This window comes from Lactuca serriola, chromosome 4 (genome assembly GCF_051521515.1).
Source record: "Lactuca serriola cultivar US96UC23 chromosome 4, Lser_US96UC23_V15, whole genome shotgun sequence".
Classification (NCBI taxonomy): Eukaryota; Viridiplantae; Streptophyta; class Magnoliopsida; order Asterales; family Asteraceae; genus Lactuca; species Lactuca serriola.
In genome coordinates, this window is record NC_136411.1 from 24,237,708 (window position 1) to 24,263,548 (window position 25,841).

At 33.6% G+C, this 25,841-nt stretch overlaps 2 protein-coding genes across 3 annotated transcripts; one reads left to right on the plus strand and one right to left on the minus strand.

The window, feature by feature from the left end:
* The first annotated feature begins 3,901 nt into the window (after window positions 1–3,901).
* On the plus strand, window positions 3,902–7,208 carry LOC145101209 (alpha/beta hydrolase family protein). Of its 2 annotated transcripts, XM_079038388.1 has the most exons (10): window positions 3,902–4,426; window positions 4,514–4,591; window positions 4,964–5,300; window positions 5,406–5,632; window positions 5,726–5,828; window positions 5,914–6,014; window positions 6,087–6,261; window positions 6,342–6,512; window positions 6,616–6,716; window positions 6,892–7,208. In XM_079038388.1, the coding sequence occupies exons 1-10, from the start codon at window positions 4,100–4,102 to the stop codon at window positions 6,955–6,957; spliced, it is 1,686 nt and encodes a 561-aa protein (XP_078894514.1). In that variant the 5' UTR covers window positions 3,902–4,099; the 3' UTR covers window positions 6,958–7,208. The 2 variants fall into 2 exon arrangements, with proteins under 2 accessions (XP_078894514.1, XP_078894513.1); XM_079038387.1 differs by having other exon boundaries at window positions 4,964–5,632.
* Window positions 7,209–7,537: 329 nt separating this feature from the next.
* On the minus strand, window positions 7,538–8,966 carry LOC145101210 (reticulon-like protein B9). The gene is made up of 5 exons (XM_079038389.1): window positions 8,799–8,966; window positions 8,422–8,602; window positions 8,204–8,333; window positions 8,053–8,122; window positions 7,538–7,952 (listed from the first exon to the last, which is right to left on the minus strand). Exons 1-5 carry the CDS (start codon window positions 8,908–8,910, stop codon window positions 7,783–7,785), a joined length of 663 nt encoding a protein of 220 aa, XP_078894515.1. The 5' UTR covers window positions 8,911–8,966; the 3' UTR covers window positions 7,538–7,782.
* Window positions 8,967–25,841: the final 16,875 nt, after the last annotated feature.

Below are 25,841 nucleotides of genomic sequence, written 5' to 3' on the forward strand. Positions count from 1 at the left end.
GGTTCAACCGGTTTGACCACCGGGTCAACCGGTTTCTATAGTTTTCATGTTTTTTCCTATTTTCCTACACATACATACATATATAAGTCATGAATTTGATGTTTACAAATTCAAACATTAAAAATACATAAAAAAAAAGTTGTAGAAGAATCCAAATACATTAAAATAACACATAACTATAAGTTTTAGTGTTTTACATTAATTCATATAAGTCAAAAAGAAAATGAAGTATAATAACGTAACGAAATATAGTTTTAAATGAATATAAACACATGAAAAACTTTATAACATTTATCATATGTTTTTATTTAGAGAAAATTAAATAGATATGAAAAAAATCACCAAAGTTTATTATATAAATTGTTCTTTTTCATGTATTTTTATTCGATCTAACCGGTTCAACCGGTTTATTTTGACCGGTTCAACCGGTTTTTTTTTTTTAAAACCGGCCGGTTCAATCCGCTTCAGAAAACAATGTAAAACTGGTGATAGTTGAACCGCTCCCTCCACTGGTTCCCGGTCCAACCGGTTCGACTGGCCGGTTCAAACCGGTTTTTAAAACATTGGTAATAACTTTCCGTTTTCTTTTGCAAAATACATAAAATTAATAAAAGACAAAATTGCAAAAATGGTCCCTGTGGTATGCAAAATTTTGGGGTTTTAGTCCAAACAGTGACTTTTTTGGTTTCGTAGTCCTTTTGGAGTGGTTTGTATGTGAAAATGGTCCCTCCGAAAATTGAAATGACTATAATACCCTTGGGGTATTTATTTTTCATTTTTCTTTCATTTTTTTTAAACTTAATATTTATTTATTTATTTTAGCAATTAAAAAAATAATAGAGGACCCACCTCTCCCTCTCTCTCTCTCAATAAAGCACACAACTCATTTTTTCTTCCGATCTCAACTTCAACGAATACGAAGGGCGCGCTGCCACCTCCGACGATCTTGAGGCAGCCACCGCACCACCTTCCATCGCCCTCCACTGGTCCGGTATTGCACCCCACCACCATTGCTCTGCCACTCCTTCCCCGTCTCACCTACGCACGTCGCCGATAACAAGAAATGAGAGCAAGACCGATGATTTGTGTTTCATGTTTTGTTATAGGTCCAGTTTCGTTTTTGTTTCTACAGTTTTTGTTATAGGTTCGGTTTCAATGATTTGTGTTTCATGTTTTGGTTCTGTTTGATATGGGTTTCATTTGATTTGGTTTTGCTATGAAGATGACGAACTTGTTCAGGAATAACTGAGAGAAGCCTAAAAGCATATTCAAGATTAGAAGCCTCTACATCAGAAAGCTTAGCTGAGAAGCCATGAAATCGATTTTTGGTTTAATTTAAAATCGATTTGGGGTTTAATTGTTTAACTTGAAGGTATTACAAATTTGGGATATATATTTGATTCTTCTGTAAATCTTAATCATTATCTAATCTTTTACAACAAATTGGAGAGAGGGGTGACCGAAGAGGGGAGGGTGGGGTGCAATAACCTGTTTCACAACAAGAACACTTCAAACAACCCATCATCTTCTCTAGCAATCTAAACCTAATTAACCTGTTTCACCTTCAAAAACATAACGAACACTACCCCCGAAAATCACCGCTATCTGATGTTGTAATATTTATACTTAAACAACCTCTTGAGTGTATAAGTACTGATTCTAGAAGAAGAAGAGTTATGGTGTTGATTTGGGGATGTATGAAGAATACGAAGAAGATGAAATTCTTCAGCAGAGAGAGAGAGAGAGAGAGAGAGAGAGAGAGAGAGAGAGAGAGAGAGAGAAGAAAGAAAGAGAGAGAGAGAGAGAGAGGTGGGCCCTTTTTTATTTTTTTAATTGTTAAAATAAATAAATAAATATTAAATTTTAAGAATAATGAAAGAAAAATGAAAAATAAATACTCCAAGGGTAATATAGTCATTTCAATTTTCGGAGGGACCATTTTCACAAACAAACCATTCCAAAAGGACTACGAAACCAAAAAAGTCACTGTTTGGACTAAAACCCCAAAATTTTGCATACCACAGAGACCATTTTTGCAATTTTGTCTTAATAAAATTAAGATTCCATTAAAAATAATACCTTTTTTTTTGCTTCTACTTCAAAATAGTCGATCTTTCTTATATTTGATGAAATAAATTTTGCTTCTATTTTTGTTTTAATGCGCCCGAATTCGAGAAAATCAAAATCATAAACATTAAACAATGAAAAAAACTGATTTAATATAAACAATATCAAAAATATAAATGTATAATACTTTCTGGCTTTTGAATTTCGACACTTCAAAAATCAAAACAACCAAGATATTTGACAATCAAGTAATTTGTTGTTTTAATGATACTGTCTGGATTCAAGAAAATAAGAATAAAAAAGAATGAAAAATGATTTACTTCTAAAGTATAAATAGTAAATCAAATTCAAAAACAGAAATATGGGTTATGAGTATTGAGTGATTGTCTTGTGATTTATGAAGAAAGAAGTAAGAAGAATAAACCAGAAATCGATTGAATTAGTATTGAGGGTCGAGGTAATTTTTTCTAGATAAGTATTTTGGATTTAAGGCTTTTAGCAATAAACATATAAAAAAAATCAAAAGATTAAAGAATGTTGTTATTGTCTTATCGACCTGTGATAACAATAATTGGTGCAACATAGATTTTTGATTCCCAACGTTGAGGATAAAGGAACCAAAGCATCGTCTATTTTCCCTAGAATTTGATTCCGTTTTCCGATTTACCGACTGTGTCTATCTGTAATTTGTGTATCGTTCCCGCCTAACCTATTTGTACAATTGGGCCAAAAATTGAAGACGTGTTAAGGTAAATCAGGTAAAGTTTGGGTCTAGGATTTCGGCGAGCCCTGTTAATAGGCATCTTTTGAACATTGGTTGGTCCGACCCTACTCTTAAATTGACTATAGGAGGTCACCATGCTATTTTTTTGAACAAATATAAATAACTTACCTTTTGAGTGAAAGCTTTTTAACAATTTAAATAATTCATTACACATGTATTACATCAACTTTTTAAATTCATTACACATTTGTTACATCAACTCTTTAAATTCATTACCTTTTGAACAATAAGTGTATGAGTTGACTCTCTCCAAGGGAGAGTCTTTTTGAAAAGAACATGTGAATGGACACATATTTTTATTTGTTTGGACACATATTGGAAAAGTTAATGGTAGAAACAAACAAAGATACAATAGATCCACTGATATATCTTCTGAAAGTAACACTAATTTTTTCCATTACAGCATCCACCTTGTCCGTGCACTTTTGTAATGAAGTGGATAAATAAAAATTCATGTAATAAGACGATTAATCAACTTTATAAATGATCATCCAATGTGATAATCTTAAAGATAGTTTTCACATGTTGGGATTGCACTATGGCATAAGTGAAAACAATTCACCTTAACCCTTTCTTTCATTCTTGTATTTTAGAAATATTTATCTTAACCAAGATTCATCCTAATCATTTTAAATTCGCGCTTTCAAGTTTATTCGTGACAATTATGTTAATCCTTGCGAGTTATTCGCGAATTTTAGTATGTTTGCTAATTCACGGCTGATTTAGCAATTTTTTTTTAATAACAAACTGTCTTTTATTGTTAGAAAAAATAACTTCGTGAATTCACAACGTAATTTTTGACACTTTGCATGGTCTTTTGTGATAAAAAAAAAGTCATAAACATATATTCCATAAAAAAAATAGTCATTAGTGAATAACTCAAAAAAGAAAAATAAAAAAAATTCAATCTCCTTTAGTTTACCAACTATACTCTCTATATAAAATATTTCATTCCAAATTTTTCCAGATTTTTTTTTTTTTTTTTTTTTTTTTCATTTGGGTTAAAATTTTCGATATTCACAACCAAGGTAGACCAGAGATGTTGATGCATATGACAGATAGAGTCAAAGCGTGCATGCCCTGCTCTGGTAGTAGCACGTGGGGATTAATAGTTTCGCTTTCTTCAGATCCATCATCATCCTCCCGGCTGCCACCGCCACAACTACCCTTTGACTCCATGACACGCAATCACTCAAGCTTTATCTAAAATTTTCCGTTTTCATTTTCCCCAATTACAAACCTCTAAAAATGACTATGTCGACGATCATCCACTTTCAATCGCACAACACCGTCGTTCCTACCCCTCTCCAAATGGCATCGCCATCATCCGCCGCCCTCCGCCGCGTCTGCTTTCAACTTCCCTTCCGCCGTCTTCCTCCGTTGCCATCGCTTCGGTTGACATCGGTTGTTAGAGTTAGGGCTTTCTCTTCTGATGAGACGGAGCCCGAGATCTCAATCAGTGGCGAGAAGGTTTCTAATAAGCCTCCGATTTGTACTGCTGACGAGCTACACTATGTTTCTGTCAATAATTCCGACTGGAGACTTGCTTTATGGAGATACCATCCTTCTCCGCAGGTAACTTGTTAATGGAGACGAATCTTAGTTATATCTGACTTCTGATTTCGTATTTTGCTTATTCTGTTATTCATTATGTTATTACAGGCTAAATCGAGAAAGCATCCACTATTGTTGTTATCAGGGGTGGGAACAAATGCGATCGGGTACGATCTCTCACCTGAGGTGAGTTCGATTGTTTCTCCTTCTTTCCCTATTTACTATCATATACTGTATATCTTTGATTTTATATCAGTCAAGGGTAAAAAAGATGAGCATAGATGAGTGAGGCAAACATTAATAAGTTGTCTGCTAGTTTTTAGTGAGTAGTAACAACTGATGATAGATTCTAGGAGATTTGATACAAAAGAAGGGGAAAATGGAATCTACAAGCTACCAAAACCAGAGAGTGAAGCAAAAGGGACATAGTAAACAATCAACTTCTAGTGAAAGATGAGATTATAAAAGAGGAAATGTGGTAGTTACCTTCATTCTTTATGTAATGAGGATAGATTATTAGATTCTAGGAGATTGAGAAATTACACTGTTTGCTTGCAGTCTTCATTTGCTCGATACATGTGTGAACAAGGATTCGACACCTGGATTCTCGAGGTTCGAGGAGCCGGCTTAAGCATGCACGGGTCCCACCCCAAAGACATTGAACAGTCAGCACACGCAATATCCAACCAGATGGAAGCCGTTGCTGTTTCCGGAGCAGAAACCGTTATATCCGCATCACAGTCTTCATCTAACAATACAAAGGAATCACCGATTCCACTGGAATCAGAGATTCCAGTGGAATTACCAACCGTATGGGAGGAATCAATACTTGTCACTAAGTTAACCGAAACCCTCATAAACCTTTCAGATAGAGTATCCGGCTTCCTAAGTGAAGGTCAATCAAGACTAATCTCTGCTAAATTATTTGACCAATTTTCAAAACTCATAGGCGATTCTTTCCTAGCAGAACGTTTTAACGAAATAAAGAAAAACATTTTAGGTTTATTGGAATTAAAACAAACCTCAACTGTTGCAAGTCAAATACAAGACCTGAGTCAAAAACTAATCAATATTATTGAAGAAGGTCAACGTTCTGTTTCACCACCATTATTTGACCTTCAAGAACGTTTGACCACAACCATGGAAGACTTCCAGAAACAATTGGACATGATTGTCAAATATGATTGGGACTTCGATCATTACCTTGAAGAAGACGTTCCTGCTGCGGTGAGGTGACATTAATATAGAATTTCCCATTTTACCCTTTTGTATCTACAGATATATTATTAAACAAATCTTGTTTCTAAATTATAACAACAGATGGAATATATAAAAGCGCATACTAAACCGGAAGATGGTAAATTAGTTGCTGTAGGACACTCCATGGGTGGCATTTTGCTATATTCCATGCTATCACGATTCGGTAAATATTAATAATATTTACTATTTTGCCCTTCTAGTTTTTTCTTAAACCAACTTTTAAAATATTTTTAATTCTCATTCTAAAGGTGCTGAAGGAAGAGAACCAGGGTTGGCTGCGATTGTTACTTTGGCATCTTCACTTGATTACACTTCTTCAAAATCAACACTAAAGTTACTGGTACCACTTGTAAGTGAATATATCTTATGATTTACCTTTTTACATATGACTAGATTATAATTTATTTATTTGTTTATGCAGGCGGACCCCGCACAGGTGCTGAATGTGCCTATTGTTCCTTTAGGAGCAATGTTAACAGCTGCATATCCTCTAACATCGCGTCCTCCTTATGTTTTATCATGGCTTAATCATATGATATCAGCACAAGACATGATGCATCCAGAGTTATTGAAAAAGCTAGTATTAAACAATTTCTGTAAGCATATCGTATTTTTCTAGGATATTGTTTAGTAATAATAAATAAAATAATTTAATGAGATTTTAAATTTGTTGAAGGTACAATACCTGCTAAACTGTTGTTGCAGCTGACATCAGCATTTCGTGAGGGTGGTTTGTGTGACAGAAGTGGGAAATTTTTTTATAAAGATCATATTCATAAAATCAATGTTCCTGTGTTGGCCATTGCAGGGGATCGAGATGCCATATGCCCCCCTGAAGCTGTACAGGGTAAGCTGTCTAAATGTTTTGAAACTACCCTTGTACTTTTGAGAAAATGGCGGTTTCTACCCTTCATTGATATTTGATAATGTTGTTGTTATTGAATTGACAGAAACAGCGAAGCTGATTCCTGAGGGGTTGGTTAGTTATAAACTATTTGGTGAACCGGATGGCCCACATTATGCGCATTATGATTTGGTTGGAGGGCGATTGGTAATACCTCCATACTTTTTTTAAAATTTTTTTTTTTTGTGATATAGCTGATCTCTGCAATTCTGGCTGTTATTTGAGATGAGGACCAAAATTGTAAAAATTAGCTATACTCAGGGACCAAAGATGTAATTTAGTTAAAAAAAATATTAAGGGTGTGTGGTTTGAATGAATGCAGGCGGTTAATGAAGTGTATCCATGTGTTGTGGAATTTCTGAGTAGTTATGATGAAATTGAAAAATGATATTATTATGAAGGAAATGAAGGAAGGTTTATTGAGTGAAGGAAGATCGAAGAAACATATCATATGGTTGTCCAGAATGTAGATAGATAGTTTGTGAATGAAAAATATATAGTAAGATCGATGTTGTATCATAATTCATGCCAAAAATATTGTACAAGTTAATTAATCTGTCAAGCAAAAGTGTTGTTTTAATTTAAACTAGAATTGTTTATTTGGAGAAATCAATTTGTTGATGATGAATGAGTTGAGTATTTGGCATTGCTTGCAAGTACCAAAATATCCTATTTGGTGTTTGGATGTGCCTCGTGAAATTGCTTAATAAATAATTTATGCATTTTTGTTTTTTTAATACAACATAAAATATATTGTATATCTTTTAAATCTGTTTATAGTATTAAATTTCTTTTATGGATCCGAAGCAAGTACGATTTCAACATAGATCAATGAATGCCTTCCACACTGTTGGATAGAATTTTGATAGTTAATGTTACGTTTGTTTGCTAAATAGAATTTTGATAGTTAATGTTACGTTTGATAGCTAAAAATTAACCATATATAATAATTGGAACTTACAGAAGAATATGAAACAGGTTCAATTTCATGTAGTTCTGATTGTGAGATTTCACATTTCTTTGTCCGATAAACACTCGACCACGTTAGAAGGATCCAACAAGTTAATTTTTATGGTATATATGTTTATATAAGTTTTCTCCAGATGTATACATATACCATGCTTATCTATACAAGTATACAACATTACTACTACATTAGCCACCACATGCGTACGTACATGTCTTTTGAATTTAAATAGAAAGTATTTAACGTTTATTTGCGCTTCTTGTCCTTAACTCGTCCTCTTGGGATCTTGTTTAGGACTTTGGAATCAAATTTCTTCAACACCTTCTTTGCATCTTTGCTCCCTTTGCGTATGAGGCGATCAACTTCTTGCTCGTATTGTTCATACAATACTGGTAAAGTTCCAAGACAAATAAAACCTACATAGACATAGAGAATGCAAACCCAAACATATATAAGATCAACATTCATTCGGGTTTTTGAGCTAATAATTAACCATATATAATAATTGGAACTTACAGAAGAACAAGAGATTCAAAGAACTGAAATAACTGCCAAGAACTGAAATCATCCATAAAGATCCGATCACCTACAAGACGATCATATATGAAAATTTCTTCATGAATATTTAATATTAGAGTAAAGAAACATAGTTTAAATGCATGCGTACCAAGAAAAACTCAATGAAATTTTCCCCGCTTGAGATCTCATAGAATCGGAGTAAGACCCAATTTACTTTCCTATACAACCATCTGAATACAGATTCTTGTATCGTTATCTCATGTATATCAGGAAGATCCCTACATAGTACAAATTCAAAACAAGTTATTTTATAAAATTATTTCTCCTTTTGGGAAATCTGTATCATAAGGTGTAAAAAAACATTACCAATTGGCGAATTTTGCTGCTGTGTATGTGAGAAAGACGATCAACATAACAAGGATCGAGATGTGACAGATTAAAGAAACAAAGTTGTACTCAACAACTTCAAAGAGAAACCAGATCATCGTAATTCCTAGCAGAATTGCTGCTGACAAGCTTTTGTTTCTCCATAAAAGTAAGTTTGCAACTGCGACATAAATCAATTAAACACAACATTAATTTAGGAAAGCTAGCCATCTTGTTAATCACAAGAGGTTTCATTATTTTGATACATAATGTCAATAAAATAACTTCAAATTTAATCTCAATATATGGTGGTCAATGTATATTTTAAAAAAAAAAACTTAATACATTATTGAAATAACAAGTTTTTTTAGAGATACCTTGTCCTCCACCAAGTAAGGAATGTACAGATCTTTCACGACCAAACAATTTGGTAGTTGGAGCATTATGATCGTTGGAGTCTTCTGCTTCAGAAGAAGAATATATCAACATGTTTAAAGGGATCGTATGAAATTCAAGAAATGTAAATTTTGATGTTCATGTGTGTACGTGTTATTTGGATTTTAGGAAAGATGCATAGTTTATATAATCAAAATTAGGGTTCCAAGCTTTGTATTCAAGAAATCTTTAAAGTTGGAAGAAAGGGATGACTTTGGAATGAGTTGTCTCCTCACTATGACATGAACAAAACTAACAAATTGAATTTATGGTTGTCTTATTTATCCGGTTATATGATAAGATTAACAAAGAAAATATTTTCTATACTACATTATATACAAGTATCACATGTCTAATCTATATCTAGTTTACATCAATACCTTTATGGTTATTCATTTCCAAAGATAACCCCTAGACCCCAATCCCTTTTGTCGCCAAAACATGTTCAAATACGAATGTTTCTATTTATTCTAACTATCTCTATAAAAAAATAGTATATCCTAATAAATAAATATTATTTTTGCTAAATATCAACTTTTCATTGAATTTGACACATCATTTTCTTGAAACTTTAGAATTTTTTTTCACTTGCTATTTTTTTTAATTCAAATGTCACATATTAAATGTCACCTCATATTAATTAATTTTATTAATATAATAATTAATATATATTACCGTATATAGTATGAATCCCTATATTTTAGGTTTGGAACAAAAACGAAAAAACAATTTATTTAAAATACATATTGAATTATAATAAAAAATTATTGTCTCTTTTGAAAATCAAAACTCTTAAATAAACGAGTTAAATTCATAAAATTGAAAATTAGTTTTATTATTATTAAGGTTTGAATCAAAATTTGCAAATCACAATCATGAAATCAAACATCTTTAATGATACTTTGTAAACAAAGTCTGCTACTTATTTTATTTTTGATTATATTTAAAAAAAATAATTCTACATATACAAAAAAAAAACATTATACATTTTGACATTAACTCTTTTTTTATGGGCCATATTGACAAACAAAAATTTGTGTCCATCAATATATGATTTATTAAAATTTAGTTTACATGTATAAATATAAATTTGAATTATGTCTCTATTTTATTTTTTGTTTTATAATATCTATATTATTAATTACTATTATTCTTAATTTTTTAGTTGTTCAATTAATTTGATATCAACAAAACATATTATGTTATTTTTATAAATTTTTATATTTAAACATTGATTATATATAATGACATTTTTTAATCAATATAAATTAAGCATTTATATAATAGTAGTTTTTTACTTTAAAAACTAAAAAAATAGCTACTCAATCAAGACGCATGAAAATGTGACTTTACTTTAAAAACTAAAAAAAATACCTAATATAAAGGTGTGAAAACGGAATATGTTAAAGTGCAATGTATTTATGAAACTTAACCTCAATATCCACGTTGTTGCTGAATGGGTGTTGGTGAATTCATAAAAAATCACGGGTCTTGGTGGTTGCTTTGTTGTCATATTTATTAATGCTTAAGTATTTTCTTGGGGCTATGTCGTTGTACTATTATGTGTTAGCATGGTGATTTGAATACACCATAAGTTGCTTCAACAAATGGTTTGAGTTCCTTGGGTTTTAGTTGTACAAAATTTGTCCCTTTTGCTGCATTGTGCTGAAGGGTATAAATGTCATTATGATCAAGTAGTGACTTTCGAATATGAATTACTTTATCAATCGTATAGATTGAATTACCTACTTATTCATCATTTCGTTTGTATTTATTTTAAATTTTACTTTAAAAAATGCTTAATATTTACACTTTTTTTTAATCAACCCGTATAGTACAAGGGTCTCACACCTAACACTAAAATATATAATAAAAAGAGAAATTGCAAATTTGGTCTGTATGTTTCACTTGATTTCTTTGGTTATTCAAATAATGGATTTGATCATTTTGGCCTAATTTATTTGTGGATTAAATGTAAATTACAAATATTGTGAATGTATGACCAATCATGGACCATTGGATTAAAAAAGAAATCTAAAGTTGTGATCTTTAATGACATGATCGTAAATAAAATGAAAAAATTAATTAGTTTATAAAATTAAACTATCTATAAGGGTACGCATACATGTACACACAATATACTTGCAACTTTCTATTCCCTTTCCCTTGAAAAATGATTTTTTTTTCTTTAACATGAGAATGATTAAGAATAAACCTTTATAATTAAGAATGAATTGTTGTGGCTTATTCTATATTATTCTTATGCTTAAGAATTACATTTTTCTTAACAATTCTCATGCTTATATATATATATATATATATATATATATATATATATATATATATATATATATATATATATATATATTGAAAAGTGAATTTTCTCTGCAAGGTATATAAGTTTGGATACCCAAACCCACAATACTATCATATATGTATTACATTGTTCTTAAACTTCAACCCCTAACTTGATTTACTTCCAAAATTTTCGAAATTTTATTATTATCTTTCTCTTATATCACATCTTACTATCGAACACCTATCAGGTTATATTTTTTATAGTTGCAAATGAAAATTTGTAAGATGAAGATAATGATGGAATTCTGGAAATATTTCAAGTTAGCAATTGAATTTTAAGAACTTTGAGCAATTATAATGCATATGTGATACAAAGCAATGTAGTATGATGAGTTTTGGTACCTAAACTTATATATGTTGTAGGGTATCTTCATTTTTCCTATATATATATATATATATATATATATATATATATATATATATATATATATATATATATATATAGACACACACACACACAAACACACACATACACACACAAACACACACATACACACATTATATTATTATACAAACCTTACTATTTTTAAAAAACAAATTTAAGATGTCCAAGTGTTTAAGCTTAAAGTACAACAAACACTCAATAAGATAATATTAAATGTTAAATAGTGAAAAATTATTAGCTGAAAGTATAACCAAACACACGAATTTTAACCAAGACCTCTATAGTTTTGATCCAGAAGTTGTATCTTACAATATCTGCAAATATCTCTCCGTTCTGGCTAGTCTTCCCTTATATCTAGAATCTTTTTGCTGAACTTATCCATCATGAAGACTTTCTCCACATACTCTTTCACCACCTTCCTCTATCCATCTGCCTCCCTCTAACCCTAAAAGCCACCATATACCACCATTTACCACCTTCACTATACTTTTATGCTACCACTTTTATAATGCATATGTGATACAAAGCAATGTAGTATGATGAGTTTTGGTACCTAAACTTATATATGTTGTAGGGTATCTTCACTTTTCCATTATCTATTGTAGTGACAAAGAACATGGTTTAGCATGCGGAATTTAAGTTTGCACAATTGAACATGGTGATTTGGATGTTTAAGAGATATACTGAATGTATATGGTGTTACACAAAAAGGATCTAGATCTAGACTACATAAATAACACACACTTACACACTCACTTCTACATCTCTCAAGCACACCTCTACAAGTGGACAAACCCACCTTATATAGAAGTGTTTACATGTCTCTCTCTCTCTCACTTTAACTACCAAATGGGTCTAAAGGCTAAAGCACCACATGCAAGTGGGTTTTACAAAAGTCAAACATTTACAAAGTCATGAATGAAGAACTTTGCACCCCCAACATTCTCCCCCTCAAAGTTAGGAATGAATGACCCACTTCAAATCTTCCAAAATCAAGCACTAAGCGGTTCGAGCCTCAAAGGTGACACATGTCGAAACGAACTTCAATCTTCAATTCTTCCATGACTCTTCAATTTGGGCTCTAGGATGTGAGACCATACAATCCGAGCAGCAACGAATGATCAAGAGTATTCCAAACTCCAAATAATCATCCAAAGTTGCGCATAAAAACACACCCCAAAAATCTTCAATAATTCCAAACCCATTTCGAATACATCACTTCCGAACTTCCAATTGCATCATCTCGTAGGCTTTAAAAACTTCAAGATCACTTCGGTCTTCAAATCCGCGTAATATGAAAAATTCAAGTTCGAATTTCCATATAAAACTTCTCCCCCTTTTTATAATCGAAATTTGATTATAAAACTCCAAAGGAAAAAGAACGTGCTCTATTCGGAATTTTTCATGCCAAAACTCCCCCTTAACATGTGGCATAAACTTTGTGCTTCAATCCGGAAAATCCAAAAAATATTGAATTTTTAGCTTCGTTCACGGATCGCCTTTGACAAAATTTCTCAAAAATGGGTAGAAATTGTCAATTTCAAAATTCTGCAGTGACCCGTTGCGCCAAAAACAGCCAAATATGCGAAACACACCCCCATTTGCAAAACTGGGTAAAATGTGTAAATTCGCACAAACTGCAGGGACCAGATTTGAAAATTCTGCAATTTCAGCATTTTATGACCCCATTTGCGAAGTTGGGTATAAACTGTCAAAAATGCGAAACTACAGGTACTCGTTTTGACAATTTGTGCATGTTCTTCAAACTTGCGAAGTTGGGCAACTTGTGTTATTTCTTGAAAAGAGCAGGGACCAAATGCGAAATTCTTAGCTTTCTTCCCCAATTCGCATTCTACTGTAAAATTCGCATTCTTCATTCACCCTCTTTCTTCTAAATGTTTCGCATCTTGTATCCATCTAAACAAATGCGAACTGTGAATCACCTTCGCATTTTTAATCCAATTAACCAAATGCGAAATCAAAATTGATTTCTATAACCAAATGCGAAGTGATGTTGGAAACCCAAATGCGAACCACAAAATTTCATATCTTCACAGATTGCGAACTAACTTCCTGTTTGTCTTCCAAATTGCAAACAATTTCACAATCTTATATGCGAACTCAAAATATGCGAACTCAACTGAAACCCAATTCACGTCTTTGGAATTAAACAATTTCATTTTTCTTGACTTCGCATCTTGACATCAAACCGATCATTTGTTCTCAGTTCATCACACAAATTCAGTTTAATCGAACATTCAAACTGCACTCTAAATATGCGAATCTTAACATCAAATCCTAAATATTTCTAAGCCTTCGCACATCAAAATCAAATACATCGACTTTTCTCTGTGTGAACCTTTGTTCAAGTCTTGTTCCAAAATTATCATTCAAAATCGATATCAGCCTTTCAAACACCAAATGTTCGAAAATTCGCCCTAATTCCAGAATCACCAGTAGTTGCTTTAATCGATTCTTTAACTTCAATCATGCGAACATTACTTCCACATCAAAATTATCGAATTCGCAACTCCAAATACGGTAATCATCAAGCCCTCGACATTGACCATTTTGCAGTTTGATTTTTTGGAGTCAATGATCAACAATCATCAAATTATAGAATCAATCAACAAATTTCGGATCAAACCAAGATTATCTCACTGTTCTTCATAACCTTCAAGTGTTCTTGATCAAGATTATCAAAATCAAAATCCAAATATCGATTTCTAGACTATGATTTGAATAAAATCGATTTGAAAGTTGAACACAGAATATAAAATCGATTCAGAAGACTATTTTAATAATCAAAACAAACTAGAATCGATTAACCAGAATGATAGAAATGATAAAATCGGAGCAATGGAAACAAGAACACAAGAAGATTCAAGAACGTACAACTCATGAATGTACAACTTTTCTATGCATATGTATGACTAGATCTGGAACGAAACTCAAAAATCAGATGATGTAAACGAATTTTTGGGCTCATAAACGGATTATTAACAGTAACATCTCAACTGTTGGGCTCAAATAAATCGGATAATGATTTTGGGCTACGATCACAAATGATGAACAGTAACAAACTCGAGTAATGGACTGGATATTTGAAAAAACGAAATGGATTTACTTTTGAATTTGTCTTTGGGCTTGAAATTCAATCTGATGAACAGTAAAATTGATTTTGTTTTTGGTTGACTTGATCTAAAAAGAAAATAGATTGGATCTCCAATTAGTCTTGAAACAAACTCGATCCAATTCGAGGCAAAACGATCAAAAATCATAAACGCAACGCAAGAACTCAATTATTACGAGAGATCATAGAGAGAGACTCACCAAAATTGATCAAATTGTGACAAAAATTGCCAAACCGAGAATCGTTCTTCAAAAATCACCTTGATCTTGAAGACCCGCTCTGATACCAAATTGTAGTGACAAAGAACATGGTTTAGCATGCGGAATTTAAGTTTGCACAATTGAACATGGTGATTTGGGTGTTTAAGAGATATATTGAATGTATATGGTGTTACACAAAAAGGATCTAGATCTAGACTACATAAATAACACACACTTACACACTCACTTCTACATCTCTCAAGCACACCTCTACAAGTGGACAAACCCACCTTATATAGAGGTGCTTACATGTCTCTCTCTCTCTCACTCTAACTACCAAATGGGTCTAAAGGCTAAAGCACCACATGCAAGTGGGTTTTACAAAAGTCAAACATTTACAAAGTCATGAATGAAGAACTTTGCACCCCCAACATCTATATATATATACACACACACACACAAACACACACATACACACACTATATTATTATACAAACCTTACTATTTTTAAAAACAAATTTAAGATATCCAAGTGTTTAAGCTTAAAGTACAACAAACACTCAATAAGATAATATTAAATGTTAAATAGTGAAAAATTATTAGTTGAAAGTATAACCAAACACACGAATTTTAACCAAGACCTCTATAGTTTTGATCCAGAAGTTGAATCTTACAATATCTGCAAATATCTCTCCATTATGGCCAGTCTTCCCTTATATCTAGAATCTTTTTGCTGAACTTATCCATCATGCAGACTTTCTCCACATACTCTTTCACCACCTTCCTCTATTCATCTGCCTCATTCTAACCCTAAAAGCCACCATATACCACCATTTACCACCTTCACTATACTTTTATGCTACCACTTTTATAATGCATATGTGATACAAAGCAATGTAGTATGATGAGTTTTGGTACCTAAACTTATACATGTTGTAGGGTATCTTCAATTTTCCATTATATATATATATATATATATATATATACACACACACAAACACACACATACATACACACACTATATTATTATACAAACCTTACTATTTTTAAAAACAAATTTAAGATGTCCAAGTGTTTAAGCTTAAATTACAACAAACACTCAATAAGATAATATTAAATGTTAAATAGTGAAAAATTATTAGCTGAAAGTATAACCAAACACACGAATTTTAACCAAGACCTCTATAGTTTTGATCCAGAAGTTGAATCTTACAATATCTGCAAATATCTCTCCGTTCTGGCCAGTCTTCCCTTATATCTATAATATTTTTTGCTGAACTTATCCATCATGCAGACTTTCTCCACATATTCTTTCACCACCTTCCTCCATCCATCTGCCTCCCTCTAACCCTAAAAGCCACCATATACCACCATTTACCACCATCACTATACTTTTATGCTACCACTTTTACATCACCGATAATTAACCAACACACTACAACAACCTCACTAATTTCTTTCTGAAAGATTGGGAAACTCATTCAAGTCGACATCGCCCTTTTCCTCCACTAAATCCTCTAACACACCATTGTTCTTTTTAACCACCACTATATTAAGCTACAAAACCACCACTGTATGCAGCAACGAATAGGAGTAACATCACCACCTTACCACCAATTATTACACCTTTTTTCTTATAGATAACTGCTCCCCTTGTAGGAGGCCTGAAAATCACTGTTCTTTAGTGTAACACCTGGTTCCCAGACTTGGAAGAATTAGAAGGTCATTGAGCTTGAGAGGAAGCACTAGATCTGAGATCTCATCCATCTTTGGCAACTTTCTGAGGTAAAATGTCTCAAACTTGATGCTTAATGGCTTATATCTCTCTTAGTCTTGTTTTATGGGTCTTTTTGACCCCATTGTTGGAAGCATGATAACCTTTATAATCCTGATGCTACAAACTCCCATTTTGAGTGTTATTTGGTCCTTAGATTCATAAAAGGGTCCTAAACTCGTTCTTGTCCAAGAAAAGACCATGTCCATAGAAGTAGGTTGATATATATCGAGATTGGGTCCATTTGAGGCATGCAAAGCCATCAATTTGTTTACTCAATGCTCGAATGCTGCTTGCTTTGTGCTTTTAGGAGTCCTAGTTATATTTAACTAACTAGTAAATGAATATGTTAAGTTACATATTACGAGGACTAAATAATTTTAGAAGGTTAGGTTTAGCTTTATTTTGCAGCTATTGTTTGAGTCTAACCGTTGTAGGGTAGGACCTCTCATTCGAAGAATTATCTGGTCTTAGTGATATGTAATGGTATTCGTGAGCTAGTTAGGGGGGGGGATAGCAGGGAATTCTTATGCAACTGATGGCGGAGAGTGGGTCAGAGGTTACCTTAGGGCAAGCCTATGATGAGATTAGCGCGGAAAGCAGTAGTAGTGAAAGGGAATTGGTAGAGTCAAGACAATTCTTGAAGAAAGTACGGGTAGAAATGGAAGGTGGTATGGGCCCGTACTACTAAAAGTATAGGATTCGTACTCGAGTCAAGGAAGGCTGAGATGAACCTAGGGAACTTGTAGTATGTGAGATCCCTCGAGTTATGATGAGTATTCTGATGTTTGTTATGGTGTATTTTCAGTATGGTGACACTACGCAGTAGACTAGTTGGCAGCTCTGGCGCTAGTGAGGAATCAGGCTCGGGCTCTGGAGTCGGTCAGCTCGATGATCAGATGAGGGTGTTCATCTCATCTGAGATTATGCGTAGTATCATTGATCAGATTCCTATGATCTTCAGCACGGTCAAGGAGGGCATTCTGGAGATTCTTGACGAGAGGTTGGGTGTATTCTGCACCAAGATAGCGGCCATAATAGGTGCACACATGATGACATTCAGAGAGTTCCGAGATTGTGGAGTCCCAGACTACCATGGGGCTTGGGACCCCATTGCTAGCAGCATGTGGTTGGCTGATGTCGCAAATGCCTTTCGCACCAGCCGTTGTCTAGAGGAGGACTAGGTCCGACTTTCTTCTTGCCTTCTGAAGGACAAGGCATGTGATTAGTGGGAGGAGGTTGGACATGCTATCAGAGATGATGCCGCTCTTGATGCGATGACCTGGAGTGATTTCTTGATCAGGTTCAGAGCCGATTTTGCACCTGTGATTGACATGCAACAGCTTGCGAGGGAGTTCCAGGATCTCCAACAGACTACTGAGATGGTGACTGAGATCACCGCCATGTTTAGGGAGAGTGCCCTTCTTGTTCTGCAGTATGTGGCAGACGAGGATATGAAAAAGGCCCGATACCATGAGATGTTGTAGAGTGATATCCGACAGTTTGTGAGTCGATCCAGCTGCAAGACGCTGGAGGATATGATTGCGAGGGCTCGGGAAAATGGATTTGGATTTGGAGATGGAGAAGAAGAGGAAACCAGAGGGGGTTCATGTTGGATTAATGTCTAAGTCCATAACTATAATTGGTAAGACTTGACCCGACCCGACATGGTCCATTTGGGTTGCATGGCATCATGCATTTGGATAGACCATAATGAGAGAAATAACACTTAAGGTTGGTTAATATATAATAAGTTCTAATATATTAATAAGATTATTTGTTTATTATTGATCAAAGAATTAATCTAGGATTAATTAAGTGATCAAAAGAAGACTAATTGAATATATGGGTTGATTGTGTAAATCATCCATACTTATATAGTGGGCTATTGCTCCATGGATTATCTAGTTGGGATAAAACCCATATGATGCTTTATGGATGCTCCATGGTGTTTTTGTACCCATGGATCATGGAAATGAAAGGTCATGTCAATTAGGGTTTACATGGTGTAACCCTAACTATATATGCATCTTATTCTTGACCAAAATCAGCACTGGTATTATTCTAGAGAAGGGCTAGCCGATTTCAAGGGGTTCTAAGTTTCTCTCAAGTTATTCCAAGTGTATTTGGTGTTGTGTGAACCATTTGAGGTGTCACACTTGAGGCACTAGACACTCAAGCTTCATGAAGACTTTCTACATCAAAGAGGTATGTGTTCTATCTTGTTATATTCATTGTTTTGTATGCTAGATTAGGATAATACCTTGGATGTTCATATTTGCATGTATAATAGAGAAAACATAGATCCAAGGTATTTAGGGTTGCATGTACACTTAGGAGTGTTTGAATGCTCAAAACCCAACAGTGGTATCAGAGCCTAGGCTTGTTTTCTTGTTATACTTGCAAAACTGCTAAACAAATCGAAGTTGTTTGCTGTCTGGGCATCAGACTCGGCGAGTCCATCAGGAGACTCGGCGAGTCTATGCCTAAAAAGTGATCAAATCGATCCAACTCGCCGAGTTGGTTCATGCACTCGACGAGTTGGACCTCCAGACAGCATATATTCGACTTTTTTGGCTGGAATTGGACTAGGAACATTACCTTAAGATGTTTTTGGACTTATAAACTTGTTTTTGATGTGGTAATGTTCATGTTAATCCAATTTCAAAGATAATTTTCAATAGATTCATGTTTTGTATTAGTTTAAAGTTTAGACTAATTACGTGAAAAAGTATGATTTGAATTATCTTGTTCTTATGAGTTGCTTAGATTAATAGAAACGTTGTGTGAAATAGTTGTTTTCAATCCATTTTAATCTAAGAGTTGATCCCAAAGTTTGTTTTTGTAACTTATCCTCAAGTTATATGAAAAGTCACATTTAAGAATCATAAAACTCATAAAAAATTGGCAAAGGTTACAAAAATGAAGAGTCTTGTCTCATTGAATGGTTTTATGACTCCATAACTTGTCTTCAAGTTATGGAAGTTCAAGAGTCACTTCATTAAGTAATAAAATGTGTAACCTTAATTAATTCCATAAGTTATAAAATAAAGAAAAGTTAATTCTTTTATTAGTTTAAAGTCTTCCATAACTTGTCCTCAAGTTATGGAACTTGAAGAGTTTTTGGATTAAAACTACTTTAAACACATAGGTTAGGGAATTAATTAGTTTTGAATAGTTTCAAAAATTTCCTTCAAGTTTTGGAATTTGAAAAGTTTTCACTTATGAATACTTTAATTCCAAGTTAGCCCTTAGAATTTTAAAAGTTAAAATTCAACCCTTATACTTTATAATATTATAAGTTAATAATATATATATATATATATATATATATATATATATATATATATATATATATATGTATGTATAAGAGTAAATTCAGTCTTACTGTTAGTAGGCCTCATTCACGAAGCCGGTCTATAAGGGGGTATAAGGTTACTGCCTATAAAATGACAATTTAATGGGTGTCCACTCTCACCCACCGCTTCCTTGACCGGTGGAGGGTCGTTAGCCGCACGGGTAGGACAAGGACTAGAATTATCCCTTCATTAAAAGTATTAATGATAAATACTAAGTAACTAAACCATTTATAAATACCCAATCGTAGTTACTTAGGAAAATGTGAATAAGGTGCTAATCCATGAAATTACACTTTGCACTTTGTTTAAGTCAGTTAGTGGAGCATGTGTGGTTAACCGGCACACTAACTCGTATTTAACAAGGTAGGCAAAGGGTAACTTAATGTTTATCATAGTATCGATGGAGCGTGTGTGGTTAACCGGCACATCGATTGAGGGGTAAACACTTAAGGGTACCAAGTAATTTGCATGGTTACTTCACACCTTGTTTTGTGATCCTCGGCATCCCAGTCACAAAACCTGAAGGGCACAATCGAGATTGAAACATGCCATTGAGCCGTTCAGTGAATCTCAAAAGATCTAGGAGTTTCAAATCCAATTAAAACCTAATAATACATTTTGTTTATCTTGGTGGAAATTGGTGAATCGTCATTCACCTACCTTCAAATATTTTATAGCTTGGATTACGACATCCCTCTTCTAAGTTATAAAATAGTTTGTAGGGTCCTAGCCTTAATATTTCATATTGGGTGTTATATTAAGGACTTTAGATCAACTATCTTGAACATCTCCCAAAAGATGTCTAGTTTAAACATCTATGATCTTCCCAAATCTCTTGAAACAAGCTTTCCTAAATGAAGATGATGTCCCATGGAAATCATACTTCTTTCACCTCCTCCAATTATTCTCCCTAACCCACAAGTTCCTGAAAAGTTTAAGGTCACTCGAGCCCTATTGGCAAGTAAAGGTCTATGTGTGGTCACATATTGGAGATGTAGTCACATATTGACAAGCCGAGAGAGTTGGGTGTCAAAGTCTTGAGAAAGTTGGTGGTTCAGTCACTTTCTAAGTCACATAGTAAGTTCCTTTGGGACTCCTATGAAACAGACTAAGACAAGACCCTTAATGATCTTATCTATTTGCTAAGATCAACTTCCTAAAACTTTATGGACATTGACAATGATGACATTGGATATCCAGTAAAGCATTCTCTTCCCAATAGAAAGGGATTGGCCATAGTCAACTCGGTTGACCAAATGGTAAAGAGAAAATCTAAGTCTATGATAGTCCCGTGTACCATTACCAAAGGGTTCGTATGTTTATATTGCCAAAGGAAGGGGCATTAGTTGCGAAGCTGCAAATTTTACCTAAGGATGTTAAAGTCAATAAGTTTGACTCTACTTCAGGTATAGTCCACTATCTAACTGCTAAGTTTCTATTATGAGATTCTTGATACATGATGTGACTGGGTCATATGTTGATGTCTTAAGAATCAAAGAAAAGTGAAGAAACTTAAAGAAAGAATATGTTGAATCTGATCGCATAGATGAATTTCTATTGTATAGTTTGAAGATCGGATTCTTGAGCTACTTCTTAGGAGTTATGATATTTTGCTTAGGAATAGATAACAACAAGTTTTCATATGGATTGTAAGGATAAGTTTTTCCGCAAAGTTTTTAAAAGAAAAGGAAAATTTTTGATTTTATTTATTTTAAAATATCCTTACAATGGAATTTGTGGAAATTTTTTTGCTTATAAGATTCCATTAAAAGCAAGAGTGGAAATATGAATTTGATTCTATCATTTGTGGTAGTGTCTAAATTTACCAAATAAGGAAAGATTCTCATCACCCAAGTTTTAATTGGACCGAAACTTGGAATCATGCAAGTTGTATAGTATGACAAATGAGAACTTTCAAGCATTGGAAAAATTAAGAGTAATTACTTGTTCACATGGATGTGTGAGTTAGGTAAAGGACTAAGGGATCGAGTACACATTCTTGTGCATTGTTCAAGTCCACCACAAAAGATAGATAAGATAATTCATCATAATTTACTAAAGCTTAGTAAATATGATTATACTTACAAGCTTAAGTGTAACTCTGAGACATTGGAAAAAGATTCCAATGTATGACAGAGCGAATAAGAAGAATCAACTTAGGCAGAAGGATAAAAGTTTCTCAAATCTGAAAAGATGGGAGAGTACTTTAGTATCAGTTTTTGTGATCATCTTAATGATTAAGAAACCATAGCACAATTAGTTATCTAAGGAAATCTTAGTGCATTCTTATGACTAAGAAGAGGAATATTGAATTGTTGAAATGGTTAAATCAATAAGATGAGTCATAATTCGTTCCAATACAAGTCTTAGAGTCATACTCCAAGATTGTAACTTGAGTGACATATCTTAAAGAGGGTTTGTTAACACTAGTCAAATGTAAGAGTAAAAGGTTATATACTCTAGTACATTTGAAATTGATAAGTTGTGATGTTTTGGATAAAACAAAGACCAACTAAGGCCAACTGTGTGAAGTGTTTGTCTTGATTAGAATCCGCACTATCTCTTGGATGTTTGACAAGGGAGTCTTATATGTCAAGAGGACAGTGGGAGTCTTAAAGGTCTTGAAAGTCTCAAGAACTAATCAAGAATAAAACCTGAAGTTCTTCACTAGCACACGACCTGAGGTTCATAACCTATCGTGTTGACATATTCTGTGCCTATTCCAATTAAAGTTGGCTTTGCATATGAGTTCTTAGAGTTCTCAATTGGTTGCACAACAACTTGGAAGCAATGGCAGACCCTTGAGCTGCCAGGTGGCAAGAAATTAAGATTGAGTTAAGTCCATATGAGTTTGGATTTGTCATTATCCTTGTCTTGTGACTATGGTTTTGACAATTTACATGGATAAGAACACATACACTATTAAACTAAGGGTCATAAGGTTTCTCTCCGATTCATGAAAATGATGGTGAGGAAACACTTCCACCAAGTAGATTTGAAGTAGATAGCAATTGTGATATTTGCATTCTCAAAGTCGTTAGTGGAGCTGTGTGGTTAACCGACACACTAACATGGACTTGTGAGAAGTGGCAAAATGGTCTAAACAATTGAGACTATGATTACGGCACCCCTTTTCATAGTTCTAAAATTGTTTAGACACACCTGTGAGCTATCTAAAAGATGTGTATGATTTTGATAAAGTTTTATCAAAACAATCTAGTATCAGAAATCTGAACTTTGGTAAGAAAGTCAGCTAATTTCTGAGTACATGTCAAAGCTAGTGGGAGCATAAGTGTTATGCTAATAATCATCATGTTAGTGGGAGCATGATAATTATGATAAAGGTTGGAAGTTAGCAATGTTAATTATAGAAAACAAAAGTTTCAATTGGGAAAGAGTTGTTTTGCTATAATTAAGGGAGAGGAAATCATACTTCATCTCAAATCTATAAACTTAGATCGTGAGGTTTTAATCATTTAGTCAAGGATATATATATGAATTTCATGTTGGAATGGATCAACATAAGGAAATTCTATATATGGGTCCATTATTTGCGTTCTAAAATTCGATTATGATTACGACATCCCTTTTCATAATCTGAATTATGAGAACTTGGCAAATAAAAATGGAAATGGTATAGCAAAAGACTGGTTTAGTCTTTATGTGAGACATCATGAATCGTGTCCCATATGCTTCGGATATAGGATCGATTGCATGTGCTATATTCATCCTTTCTAAAATTTTCCAAATGCCTGGGGCATTAAGAAGGGAAAAGGTCTAGAATTGGATATGACTAAAAGGATTAAACAATGTCGAGGATATTCTAAGGTTTACCAAAGATTGGTTGGTCAAGGACAGTTGGAAGTATAGTGATAATTGTGGAAGGATCATATTGACATAATCTGTAAGGAGGCAACTCTTGTTCAGAAGTGATAATCAAAATGGAATTTGGAAATGTTTCAAAGTTAAAAATTATTCAATCTGTGTAAGATTAGGAAACTTAATGCAAGAAGGATGTTTCCAAGGAGTTGATCTCCTTTGGAATGCTCTGTAATGGTTGTTTTCAAGTCTTTCTGACTTTGTGCATAATCATTACAAGAGGATCAATGCTTATAAGTTTAGAATCTAACAGATTTCAGTAAATGACATGAATTTGGAACTCTTGCATTTGCAGTAAGGATTTGGGACTGTGAAAAGAGGATCATTGGAGTTATGTTCAGTTGATCTATTTCACAAAGTAAAGATCATAGACAAACATAGTGTTCATACTTGGTGTATGACATGACTAGTGTTTAGAAAACATAGTGTACATGCTTGGAGCATGGGACAACTGTTGTTTTAATTCAAGAATAAAGTTGATAGCTAAAATAGTAGACAATGAATAATGTGTAATCATATGGTGATAAATAAAAGGTGTTTTATTTATATTCATAAGTTCTGAGACCATATTGAATTTGATTATTATTGTGTTTCATTTTACATGTTTAGACTTCCAGAATAACTAGGTCGTTCTTCCTGATTGACTAAGTTATTCAAACCATCCATTGTCGGTTATATGTTGGAAGTAGATATGAATCAAGAATGTCATGGGTTGGGCTTGTAGAGGTCTAAGATGTTGGACAAAGGGCTACAACACTCATGAGTGCTCATAAGTTCTGAGTATTGGATTCAACCCACGCTCATTGGAATCACTTCATGGATTTTATCACAAGTGATCATAAGACGATAACATCTTATATTCTTCAAACCTAGAGATATGAGTTGTTACTATGAGTTGGTTATACATTGATTGCACGAAAACGCATTGGTAACTCGATGTTATAAAACGTGCATTTGTGTGTGATTCAACAAGTAGTAGAACAAGCCATATGAGTCGAAGTTTATCCATTCCTTTTACCTTCGGGATAAAAGCGATATCTGTGGGCCCCTCGATGATTTGATGATGACAAATGGAAGTGCTCAACCGGGACAGGACTGATTTGATTTGTTCAATCAGTTAGTCATCATAAATCGGAAATCGGGAAACAACAAATGGACAGGGAGAATGGTTGATAATCCATGTCTCAGTCCATATGATATCTAGAATGGAGGAATATATGATCCCTTATCTAATGGACAAGTCACTGACAAAGGTCAGAGTTCATCGACAAGGTTAGAGTTCGACATAAGCTTTTGAGAGCTACGTTTGCCGGTCAGTTCTTGAAGTCATTCGCAATAATAGTTTTAGACTTATCTTAGTGGGAGACTGTTGGATTAATGTCTAAGTCCATAACTATAATTGGTAAGACTTGAGCCGACCCGACATGGTCCATTTGGGTTGCATGACATCATGCATTTGGATAGACTATAATGAGAGAAATAACACTTAAGGTTGGTTAATATATTTTAAGTTCTAATATATTAATAAGATTATTTATTTAGTATTGATCAAAGAATTAATCTAGGATTAATTAAGTGATCGAAATAAGACTAATTGAATATATGGGTTGATTGTGTAAATCATCCATACTTATATAGTGGGCTATTGCTCCATGGGTTATCTAGTTGGGCTAAAACCCATATGATGCTTTAAGGATGCTCCATGGTGTTTTTGTACCCATGGATCATGGAAATGAAAGGCCATGTCAATTAGGGTTTACATGGTGTAACCCTAACTATATATGCATCATATTCTTGACCAAAATCGGCACTAGTATTATTCTAGAGAATGGTTAGCCGATTTCAAGGGGTTCTAAGTTTCTCTCAAGTTATTCCAAGTGTATTTGGTGTTGTGTGA

Bases quoted from the DNA above. Each gene is read 5' to 3' on its own strand.
- LOC145101210 (XM_079038389.1), bottom strand. From the start codon at position 8,910: ATGTTGATATATTCTTCTTCTGAAGCAGAAGACTCCAACGATCATAAT. The intron at 8,123-8,203 runs GTACGCATGCAT...ATCGTCTTGTAG, and splicing joins ATTTCATTGAGTTTTTCTTG to GTGATCGGATCTTTATGGAT. The intron at 7,953-8,052 runs GTAAGTTCCAAT...ATGTCTATGTAG, and splicing joins TTTGAATCTCTTGTTCTTCT to GTTTTATTTGTCTTGGAACT.
- LOC145101209 (XM_079038387.1), top strand. From the start codon at position 4,100: ATGACTATGTCGACGATCATCCACTTTCAATCGCACAACACCGTCGTT. The intron at 6,262-6,341 runs GTAAGCATATCG...AATTTGTTGAAG, and splicing joins GCTAGTATTAAACAATTTCT to GTACAATACCTGCTAAACTG. The intron at 6,717-6,891 runs GTAATACCTCCA...GAATGAATGCAG, and splicing joins ATTTGGTTGGAGGGCGATTG to GCGGTTAATGAAGTGTATCC.